The following is an 11,993-nucleotide window of genomic DNA, read 5'->3' as shown; positions in this document are numbered from 1 at the left end:
AAGAAAGGTTATCTTTACGAGTCTTTTGATTCATTCATCCAAATCTCTTATGATGAAACCAATATAACTGTTTAAAAAGATTATGTTGGAATTTTTATGTGTGGACTTACATAATCAATTTAATAATGTCATAAATCAGTGTTATTTATTTTTGCATTGTGGTCCATAATGGGACTGGACACATATTGTTGCTTGATTTTTTATGGGCTCACCCTAATTCACTTGACTGGCCCATTAAGTCAAGTGGTGGTCCAAATAATGTGTGTGATATATATATATGAATATATATATATATAAAAGAAAAGGAAGGGCTCTCTCTCTCAGTAAGCTCCCTGCTCCTTCCTCCTTTGGCTCAGAGAGAGCACGCACTCTCGTTTTGGACTGAATCTGGGTGTAGAAGGGAAGAGTTCATTAACCTGTAATTCTCGCACCATCAAGCACTGGAGGAGCTTCCTGAGTACCAGAAAAGAGGAAGAAATGGCCTTTCACGGAATTAACCAAGGTGAACGTTTCCGTTTTTGCCGTTCTATGCATGCTTAAATGTCAACATGTGATCCTATGCTGTTTAAATTTTCTTCAGATTAATGTAAGACTGTTTCATTGTTTAGACACCAAATTCATTCCTATAAATGTATGTAATGGGCATCATATGGCATTCAAGATTTTTGGCACAGCTGAGGTGGGCAAAAACTATACCATAAATATGAGTATCAGTCGGTCTCGTACAGATAAAAATTAATTTTTTTGTGAGATCACACCTGTAAAAATTAATAACAAAATTAAAAATTAATTTTTTGGATTTATTTTTCATAAAAGAACTATATAAAATTTTCAAAATATTTTTTTATATTTTTAAAAATACCATACTACATAAAACACCTAAAAACAACTTACGTTTTTTAATTAAAAAAAAAACCTCTTTTTTTTAAAAAAAAAAAAATTCTCATAACCATTATTAATAAAAAAAATAGTACACCTAGATTGACAGAAATGCAAAAGCTAACACACCTTGGCTCGACAATCTTGAAGAGTCAGAATTGTAAGTTCAATTACAAGAAAAATTATGCAAAGAAAATCACATTAGAAACCGGAACTTACTATTCTCTTTGGTTCTATTGTTGGGAAGTTCGATAGGAAGAGATCTAGAATATTCCCCCGCAATTAGAAAATATTCCTCCACAATAATAACCATTGCTCAAGAATAATAACAACTACCAAGAATGAACAATAATTACCTAATAACATTAAATCAAAGAAGGCACACCAAATAAAATATGAAAAAACTCTTCCAATAGAGATAAAAAATCAGGAAGAAAATTTCTTGCACTTCAATAAAACAAAGATACAAATAATCAAGTTCTTACTAGTTTCTTCTCTTTGAAAACTGATATAAATATATCTTAGAGTTGAGAATCCATCATTGCCCAAAACAATGAGTAGAAAGAGTCTTACAGGAACTTCCTCAAAAAGTTGATAAAAGCCCTAGGCCTAGAATAGTGCCCAAAAGACAACCCTAATTTTCTTTTTCTTTTCTTAATCACCTTTTTTTCAATATATCAAGGCCCCGGTGCTATTTATATTTGGGCTTACGGAATACCTAAATATAAAATAATCTAATAGCCAACAGCTATCACATTCACAGCATCTCTTCAACATTGAACTCAAGAACAGCAGTCTACTCCCCTCCCTAACCAAACTTCAAATTATATAACAGGTAATAAAAAATAGAAGATCCGAAACATCTATACCCAAATGGAGTAAAAACAAAATATGCAAGAATGCTTCAACTTCCTTGGTCATTTTCGAACAACTGTAGAATTCTCTATCATCACCATGGATCCATCATCCATGGCATAGAAATTTAAACAACTGGAGGTTCAGTCTTGCCCAATTCCTGGTTGTCTCTTTGCCTTCTTTTATCTTTAAAACGAAGTAGTATGTGCAGACCCAACATTCACAATTGTTAGCAAAAAGATAACTTTTAACAACTTTATGTAACATCCAACCATTCTACATTTAGCTCTCAACTCTTACATGGGATTTTTTTAATTGGATTTAATGCCAAAAAAACGAAAACACAAACACAAACAAAATTTAGCACTAATGGTAAAAAAAACTATGGTACATGAATACCAAGTCACTCAAGCATGCATACATTCCAGCAAACAGTGGAAATGGGAAACTAGGCTGAAACAAAGAAGATCGGTATTAAGCAAGTGTGCTGTTGGCATACTCCATCGCCTTCCTCTTTACAGATTCAATCCGTTCCTCATCACCCTGAGACTTCTCATACTCGAGGTACTTCTTGAATAAGAACTGCAAAACCAGACGTCAAAAGCACATGTATCAATTTAAGTATCTTGCAAAAAAAAAATTAATAAATAAAGGAAACAGAAGACTAAGAGAGAAGCAAAATCCAACACACCTTCATTTTTCTGGGTTCAAGGCTGAGGTTAATTGCCCTCTCAAATAGTGCACGAATAATGTCAATATCTCCGAGTCGAATTTCCTGTAAAGAGGGAGAATTGTAATCTTTATTACAGCAAAAAGGGAAGGAAATTATACTAGAGAAGGGGATTTTTACTTGATCAAGGTAGACACTCCACAAGTCTGTTCTCTTCGGGTACTCCCGCAGCATCCCTTCAAACATGGATCGTCCTCTATCAGGAACCCCAGATTTGAATTCAAGGATAGCAGTCTGTGAGATGAATTTAATATGCTTATGGCGGGGAAGACATAAAAGAGCCCGATTTATAACAGGTTGAACTCCATCTTGGTGTTGCTTCAAGACATTCTGCACCCTTCTTAACCAAACCTAAAATTACATAAAAACGTGAAAAACTCAACACGTTGACATCTAACTGAAATAAAAACAAAATTTAGAAAAATAACATACTTTGCATGAATGCTTGAACTTCTTGGTCATTTTCTCAAGAAGCTCGTCTGCTAACTTATGTTGCTCAGTCCTTTCATACATGCCTAAGAGTGCTAGATGCACCTTTTTAGGATCACAATACTGCAATGCTCTTTGAAATACCTTCACAACAGCTTCCTAGAGAGAGAGACAGAGAGACAGAGAGAGATATGAAACTATTTAACTGATAATGTAATTACAGTGAAAATCACACAAAGAAAAAGGTTCTTTTACTATACCTCTGGAGGATTCCCATATTCATTTTCTAAATTAAAATACGCCATCCAAATATTCAACTTCTCAGACTCTTCCCTGATATTTATTGTTCTCAAAGCCCTTCAAAACATAAACAAGAAGTGAAATACATAAAACCCATAATTATCAGTGTCACTTGTTATAATTTCAGTTCAATTTTCTCAAGGTTGAGAAAATAATTACCCATTAAAAACTGAACCCATAGAACAAAGAAAGAAGAAGAGAACTCAACAATGGTGAATAAAAACTAATGAGATACAGACCCAAAACATTTTTTCCTTATTGTATGAGTTTCATTTTATGCATAAAGGTGTTCCATTGAGAAATCCTCTTCCCTTTTTTCAGTAATAAAATATCTGAAGTGAATTAGATTTCAAGTTTGAACAACTATTTGTCTTCTTATTCTAAAATAAAACTTTGATATCCATACAAGAATAGGTATTAAAAAAACCACTGTCCTTCCAAAAAAAGAATACAGAAACATGCATAAGCCCACCATACAAAACTCTTGCATAAGCCCACTGCACAAATTTAGTTTTCTAGGTTTTAAATCTTTTTGGAAAACTCTGCTTTTAGCTAATCAATAATACAGCAAAAAACTAATACCTTTCAGCGATTGAGCGAGCTTTCTCAATATCAGCCAAAGACAGCATCAAAGCCATGTATTTTATCCATAGAAAGCTGCTATTAGGGGAACCTCTAACCAGCTTTTCAAACTCATCGGCAGTTCTTGGCACATCATTCAGCATTAGTCGTTCCTCAGCAGCCCTAATTTCTTGCTCCCTGTGGAGGACAGTGAAGAGATTAGTACAAAAGTAAAATTCTATACAGTAGCCCCGAAATGATGGGATTGTCAAACAGCTAGAATCAAAATTACTTTTCTTCCTTGGCCTTTTTCTTGGCCCGTCTCTTGCTTTTCTCATCTATGGTGTTTGTCTCGTTAGTATAAATATGATTTTGACCAACTGCATCATCCAAATTGGAGTGATTTACATCATCAAGATCAACCTCAAGTGGAAGAATTGAGGCCCTTGACTCCACTTGTGAAAGAACTGGGTACTCTTCGTCTTCATATTCAACATCCAAATTTTGGATTTCACGAGAGTCGTTTTCCAGAAATGTTGACAATTGAGTGTCATCAACAAAACCATTTTTTTGGGTTGTTTCTTTAATATATGAATTCTTCATTCCAAGAGAAATCCGGTGCCTTTCCTCATCCACCTGTCCAGATGGGTTGAAAAATTAGAAATATGGTGCCAATAAAAGATTAATCATTAATTGGCATGATCTTAAAGAAAGAATTACTAAACACAATGCACCATTCACATAACTGATTCAAATGATGAGCAAGCACTTTTTGTACAAGAAAAATATTTACCTTTAAGATCTTTGCTGCAACTCTCTCCCCAGCTTTATATTTAGTCTCAATGTTGCTAATATGATCATCTGAAAGCTCTGAAATATGGCACAACCCAACCTGGAAAAAAAAAAACACCATTAAAATATTGTTTGAGCATTGAGTTTCAATAAACTATCCGCACTATGTATTAAAAATTGCAAGATGTCCACAAAATTCATTTATAGAGGTCAGTCTTAACATAAACTAATGGTGGGTTATGGTGTACTAAATTTGTAAAGTACTTAATAACTCACCATGTTTGTGTCATCAATGGTTATAAATAAACCATACGACTCAACCCTCTTAATCGTGCCAGAAATAATATCTCCAACAAGGATGCTACTAAAATCGTTTACTTCAGATTTTTGCACACTAGTTGCACTTGACGTCTTGAGGGTGACTTCAACTCGCCGAGACAAAGGCTCCACAGATAACACCCTGCACTTAAGTTTCTCAGCACTACATGGTGATAACTGTCAACTATTAAATATTAAATGCTTGTCTGACTGGTAAAAAACCCTACTTACCTTCCACTTACAAGTTTTCCAATAGGAAATTCTCTTTCAGGTTTTTCAACATATCCATCAGATAAATTTGCAAGGAGGATTCTAGCATCAAGCTTCCGGGAAAGCAAAATAAAACATCCTTTTGAGGTAACATTCTTAACATATCCCTAATCAAGTCCAAGAGAAAGATAAACAAATAATATAATCAGTAGATATCCTGGAGAAAAAATAAATGTCACCAGACATTAACAAACTACTACTACAAGCAGTAGTAATTGTTGCAAAGATAAACAAATAAGATAATAATAAGCAAAAATCCTGGAGAAACAAATTTCACCAGTCACTAGACAGTAAACAAAGCTAGTTGTAGTGGCAATGGTAGTAGTGCTGGTGGTTATGGATTTATACAGTGTAGTGACTACATAATGTGCAGGACTGCTGTCATGCAAAAGTTGGGATATTTTTATCGTCAGATATCCCTTTTCTCAAGAAACAAATTTTAGCTTACACATGATTTGCACAAGAATTCACCCCTATCATGGAAGGCATACCCTTGTACCTTATGGGGGGTGTTGAAAGAGAGAGAGAGAGAGAGAAAACCTTAATTCTCATTCATCTATTTAACTTCTTACAATAGGGAAATATATATACAAGGCTAGGTTGACCTAACTACCATATATGTGACCTATATTAAGAAAGGAAAGAAACTTGTACACTATAAATGCATTATATTCAACACTCCCCCTCAAGCTGGAGCATATATGTCATATGCACCAAGCTTGTTACAAATGTATTTAATCCTAGGACCTTTGAGAGATTTAGTGAAGATGTCTGCTAGTTGATCATTTGAATTAACAAAACTTGTAACAACACACCCTAATGCGATCTTCTCTCTAATGAAGTGACAGCCAACTTCAATATGTTTAGTCCTTTCATGAAAGACTGGATTTGATGCAATATGCAATGCGGCCTGATTGTCACAGACTAACTTTATCTGTTCATCTTTTCAAAATCTCAATTCCTGAAGGAGTTGCCTCAACCATATGAGTTCACATGTTGCCAAAGTCATAGCTTGATACTCAACTTCGGTGCTTGATCTGGCCACTACATCTTGTTTCTTACTCTTTCAAGATATTAAGTTACCTCCAATAAAAACACAATACCCTAAGGTGGAACGCCTATCTGAAGGTGAACCAGCTCAATTTGCATCTGTGTAACCAACAATTTGGGTATGGCCCCTGTCTTCATACAACATACATTGGCTTGGTGTTCCTTTCATATATCGAAGAATGCGGATCACATCATCCCAATGGTTGTCACATGGTGACTGTAGAAATTGACTAACCGCACTCACAAGAAAAGAGATGTCTGGCTGAGTGATGGTGAGGTAGTTTAGTTTGCCTACAAGTCGTCGATATCTCCTAGGATCTCTTAGAGGCTCCCCCTGTCCTGGTACAAGTTTGACATTTGGATCCATAGGAGTGTCAACAGGTTTACATTCTAATATACATGTTTCTTCCAAGATGTCTAAGGCATACTTCCTTTGTGACATAACCACACCTGAACTGAATTGAGGTATTTCAAGTCCCAGAAAGTACTTGAGTTTGCCCAAGTCTTTGGTTTGAAAGTGGTTGAAAAAGTGTTGCTTTAGTCTTTGGATACCCTCCTAATCACTGCCTGTAATGACAATGTCATCCACATAAACTACCAAATAGATGCACTGGCTCGAAAAGTTATGATGATAGAAAACTGAATGATCTGCTTCACTCCGAAGCATTCCAAACTCTTGAACAACTGAACTAAAACGTCCAAACCATACCCGAGGAGACTGTTTTAAGCCATATAGAGAGCGGCGTAACTTGCACACTAAACCAGACTCCCCCTGAGCAACAAAACCAGGTAGTTGCTCCATATACACTTCCTCGAGAAGTTCACCATGAAGGAAAGCATTCTTAATATCCAACTGATAAAGAGGTCAATGACACATAGCTGCCATGGAGAGAAATAAGCGAAAAGAAGCAATCTTGGCAACAGGAGAGAAGGTGTCACCATAGTCACAACCATAAATCTAAGTATAACCTTTAGCAACCAAGCGGGCCTTAAGGCAATCAACCTGACCATTAGGACCAACTTTAACAGTAGACCTAATGACATCCAACTGTAGATTTACCAGGAGGTAAAGAAACAAGATCCAATGTGTCATTGGAGTGTAGAGCAACCATTTCATCAACCATTGCCTGTCACCACCCAGGATGAGAAAGTGTCTCACTAGTGCTCTTAGGAAGAGAAACAGAGGATAAAGTAAAAACAAATGCAAAATAGGATGAAGATAATTGATGGTAGCTCAAAAAATTATAAATTGGATGAGGATTACGAGTAGATCAATTACCTTTCCGAAGAGCAATAGGCAAATGGTCAGTAGATGACAGGGTCGGGGTAGGAGAAATCGGTGGGACAGGAAGTGAGTCATCAGGTACCTCAGCTGAAGAGAGAAGAGGAGCAACAGCACGATGTCGACGATGATAAAGCTGAAGAGGACGAGAGAGCGCATCTAAAGGAGGGGATATATAGGGAAGTGGCAATACTTCAGAAATGGGAAGAGATTCAGAGAATAAGAAGAATGGAGAGTCCTCAAAGAAGGTGACATCAGCGGAGAGAAAATAACGATGAGTGTCAGGGGAATAACAACGATAGCCCTTCTGAAGTCGAGAGTATCCCAAGAAGATGCATTTCGTAGCCTTGGCGGAGAGCTTGTCCTGTCCAGGTGTGAGAGTATGAACAAAACAAGTACAGCCAAAGACACGAGGAGGAAGGAAATAAAAATCTTGGGTAGGAAAAATGAGAGAATGAGGGATTTGGTCATATAATATAGATGAGGGCATACGATTAATCAAGTAACTGGCTGTGAGAACAACATCCCCCTAAAAACACGATGACTATGGAGAAGGAGGGTACGAGCTGTCTCAACACGATGTCAATTTTTACGTTCAGCAACCCCATTTTGTTGAGGAGTATGAGCACAAGATGACTGATGGAGGATCCCATGTTGGGACATAAAAGAAGTAAAGGGTGTAGAAAAATATTCCCGAGCATTGTCACTGCGTAACACTCGAATAGAAACATTGAATTGTGTTTGGATTTCAGCATAAAATTTCTGGAAAATAGAGAATAGAGCTCGATTTTTCATTAAAAATAACCAAGTACATCTTGAATAGTCATCAATGAAAGTGACAAAATATTGAAATCCTAAAGTAGACATAGTCCGACACGGACCCCAAACATCAGTGTGGACAAATTCAAAAGGAGACTTTGCCCGATTATTCAAACGTTTTGGGAACGAGATACGAGTATGTTTCCCAAGCCGACACAACTCACACGCAAGCGACGACAAAGTGGAAAAAACGAGGGACCATCTTCTGGAATTTGGAGAAACTAGGATGACCCAGACGACTGTGAATGAGAAGAGGAGCATCGGTGGAAATGCAAGTTGCAAGAGATGAAGACGATGTGAGGTGATAGAGGCCTTGAGACTCACGCCCTATGCCAATCGTCTTCCCCGCACTCCGGTCCTGTAAGATCATAGATTTATCAGAAAAAGTGATAGAACAGTTAAGAGTGCAAATTATTTTGCTGATGGAAATAAGATTAAAAGGACACTCAGGGGCATAAAGGACAGAATGGAAAGGTAGGGAAGGGAGAGGATGAGCTAAACCAATACCTTTACCCATAGTTTGGGAATCATTAGCTAAAGTAACAGTAGGTAAGGCAGAGGTAGTAGTAATAGAGGAGAAAAGGTGTTTATTACCAGAGATATGATCAAATGCTTCAGAATCTAGAATCCACGGGCCAAGAGAAGGACACTGAGTAAAGCAGACTGAGACATTACCGGTCTGGGCAACAGAAGCAACAAAAGTTGATGTGGCTGCCTGATATCGGAGATAGGCATCATAATCACTACCAGTAAGGGTGATACTCTGAGATGTGGAGCTCGCAGCAGAGTCAGGTCGAGATAGCATAGGATCAAATGACTGAGCAATGTGGGCAGTGTGAGGAGGCCGTCCATGTAACTGATAGCAACGATCTCGAGTGTAACCAAGCTTATTACAATAGGTGCATTGAGGACGTTGTCCTCGACCCCGACTGCCACTACGTCCTCCTCGAGAGTTAGTCTGAGAGGCTAACACAGATGAATCTGAAGGACCATCAGTCGACAAGGTCTGAGTAGAGGAGAGGCGTAAGAGACGAGCGAACACATCATCCAAAGATGGTACTGATGGACTACCAAGAATCTGATCTCGGACAAACTCAAGATCTGGACGAAGGCCAATGAGGGTTAACACCATAAAGAACTTGTCAGTCTGTATTTGTTGAGCTTCAACACCATTAGTGAAGGGCATCAAAGTTAAGAACTCCTCCTTAAGAGACGCAATCCGGCCAATATAAGTAGACAGATTCATGTCCTGCCGTCTCACATGAACAATATCAAAAACCACCTTATTAAATCGTTGAATATCATTCGTGTATAATCTTTAGCCTTAGTCCAAAATTTAAAGCAGGTTTTGTAAACACGAAGATGATGGAAAATTTTGGGATCAACAAATTGCCATAATACGCTGCATAATTATGCATCGATCTTCTTCCATTGCACTTTGTCAACATCAGGTATAGCATCCTCAGGTGTAACAAGATGATTCTCATAACCTTGGCCCATAAACCAGAGTTCCACGGATGCTGACCAAGAGAGATAATTCTCACTACCAATCAATTTTTCTGATGTGATAGTAGGAGATCCAAAGATGACGGATGTAAGGATTTTTAATCGCCATATCCACTTCATCTGAGATTGAATCACGTTTGGATCGAAGAGAGCCCTAAAGGGAGGTCGGATCACAGCTGTGGAAGAAGAACCTAGTATGTCGGGATCCAACCAAAGGAGAAAAGTGACTAGGGATGAAGAAGAGGCCTTCCCAAGGCACACACAGGTCTCGGCCAAGGAAGGGAGCTGCCGTCAGAGGCCGGAGGAGGCTGAAAGAAGACCTACGGAGGTTGAAATGCCAAAAAAAAGGAGAAGCAGGGTTCGGAGAGGACTGACAAAGGCTTAGAAGTGCAAGACGGCACGGGACGAGCCTGCTGGAAAAAGCCCGGCACCGGAAAGTGGGCCACGCGCCGACGCGTGGGATTCAGGCCGTCAAAGAAGAGTGGCACGTGGGTGGGTTTTTGGCTCCGGTGCTTTGAGAAAAGTTGCTGATCTCCTCTTTCCGCTCCTGATGATGTGGTCGATGTCGGAAAATATCGCCGAGAAAAAAAAAGTCGTCGTAAAATATCGTCGGAAAAATGTTGACTGTGACGAGGGTTTTCTGACCACGATATGGCTGACCGGAAAGCTTTGGGAGATGGAAAAGGTGACCGGAATGAAACACAGTCACTGGACGGATTCCCGGAATTAATTACACGGGTAATCTAGAAAGAATAAAGTTTTCTCCCTTGGCTCTGATACCATGTTGAAAGAGAGCGAGAGAGAACCATAATTCTCATTCATCTATTTAACTTCTTACAATAGAGAAATATATATACAAGGCTAGGTTGACCTAACTACCATATATCTGACCTATATTAGGAAAGGAAATAAACTTGTACACTATAAATACATTATATTCAACAGGGGGCACACTCACAGGAAGCAAGCCCATTAGAGAACCAAGCAAAGCTGGCCCTGCTAGCTGTTGCAATGGAATGGGATCCCATTTATGGAACCAGGGGGAGGAGTTTTTTGTAGATCTGGATATTAGTTCAAGTGTGGTTTACATATGAATAAATGGAAGATGCTCCTGCTTTGATTGAAAAGATTCATTCATTATGTTCATGAAGTAAGCCACAACACATTCATTTATTGATGGTGAGAATCAAAGCTGGAGCACGGAGCATATGCAAGGCAATAATGGAGCAAGCAATTGGAAATCGCATGGGGTGCCACCACTAAAATAATGGAAAATAATATGCACATATATGATGAAAATTGTAGCTTGACCCATAGTTTGCACTTGCATAGAAAATGATGTTTACAGGCTCTACTGTATTTTATTGTTTATGACTCTAAAGATGAAGATTGAGAAAAGCAAAATGCACCGTGAAAATTGAGAAAAGCATCAAAGCATATTTACCTGCACAAGCATATCAGGATGAAGATTGTCTATCTTTTCTACGCTGCTAGGTGAATGCATGCCATTTAAGGATGACCGTAGTGATAAGTCAACATGGACAGTACCCTTCTCTGAATGGCCTATTTCCAGGACCTTGCATTTTACAAACTGCCCTTCATGATAACCGGACAATGGGTCAGACACCCAAGAGTCCTTTAGTTCAGTAAAATGAACCTTACCATACAGATGAGGACCAATTTGGACAAGCAATCCACCAACACCTGGAAGTATTTTGGAAATTCTACCACCAAGAGTATCTCCTTCATGAATATGGGGAATCAAGTTCTCAATAGGAGGGTTGCAGTGTTGATTATCAATATTTAAAACTTTGCCATCAAGTGTTTCATTAGAGACGGAGAACTGATGTAGCACCATGCGCAATAGTTTTTTCTCCTTATTGGCACTTAAAACATAACCAGAAACAGCTTTTCCCACTCCAAAGCGCTTCTGGAATTCTTGAAGTTCATTAGGTTCACATGAAGTGTCAAGTAGAAATAGCTGAGCCTTAATATGACGCGATATCGTTAACCAGATCCATTCATTTTCCACTTTATACACATAACCAGTTACCCGTTGTCCAGTTGAAATCCTGAATTCTGCATCCACAAGCTTGTTCTCAACTTCAATGGAACCTGTAAAGAAATTACCATGCTGATCTCAAATTAACAAGGGCAAAGAAATAGCAGATATGACAATGTTCTAGCTTGTGAGAACATTAA

The 11,993-nt window shown here is 38.2% G+C and overlaps 1 protein-coding gene across 2 annotated transcripts in view; it reads right to left on the bottom strand.

Moving 5' to 3' along the window:
- Positions 1-1,960: 1,960 nt before the first annotated feature.
- The window catches only part of LOC117919603 (rRNA biogenesis protein RRP5), a 47,259-nt gene continuing 37,226 nt past the window's right edge, over positions 1,961-11,993 (bottom strand). For both annotated transcript variants that reach the window (XM_034836798.1, XM_034836799.1), the window contains exons 29-39: positions 11,236-11,906; positions 5,096-5,241; positions 4,823-5,006; positions 4,548-4,646; positions 4,047-4,390; positions 3,776-3,952; positions 3,154-3,250; positions 2,897-3,052; positions 2,585-2,815; positions 2,426-2,509; positions 1,961-2,316 (exon numbers count right to left, since the gene is read on the bottom strand). In XM_034836798.1, coding sequence (XP_034692689.1) covers positions 2,209-2,316; positions 2,426-2,509; positions 2,585-2,815; positions 2,897-3,052; positions 3,154-3,250; positions 3,776-3,952; positions 4,047-4,390; positions 4,548-4,646; positions 4,823-5,006; positions 5,096-5,241; positions 11,236-11,906 — 2,297 coding nt within the window. In that variant the 3' untranslated portion in view covers positions 1,961-2,208. The remainder of the gene's footprint in view (positions 2,317-2,425; positions 2,510-2,584; positions 2,816-2,896; positions 3,053-3,153; positions 3,251-3,775; positions 3,953-4,046; positions 4,391-4,547; positions 4,647-4,822; positions 5,007-5,095; positions 5,242-11,235; positions 11,907-11,993) is intronic.

The sequence above is a fragment of the Vitis riparia genome, chromosome 8 (assembly GCF_004353265.1).
Source record: "Vitis riparia cultivar Riparia Gloire de Montpellier isolate 1030 chromosome 8, EGFV_Vit.rip_1.0, whole genome shotgun sequence".
In the NCBI taxonomy this organism is placed as follows: domain Eukaryota; kingdom Viridiplantae; phylum Streptophyta; class Magnoliopsida; order Vitales; family Vitaceae; genus Vitis; species Vitis riparia.
The sequence above is the reverse complement of the archived record's forward strand: the minus strand, read 5'-3'. Positions and strand labels throughout refer to the sequence as shown.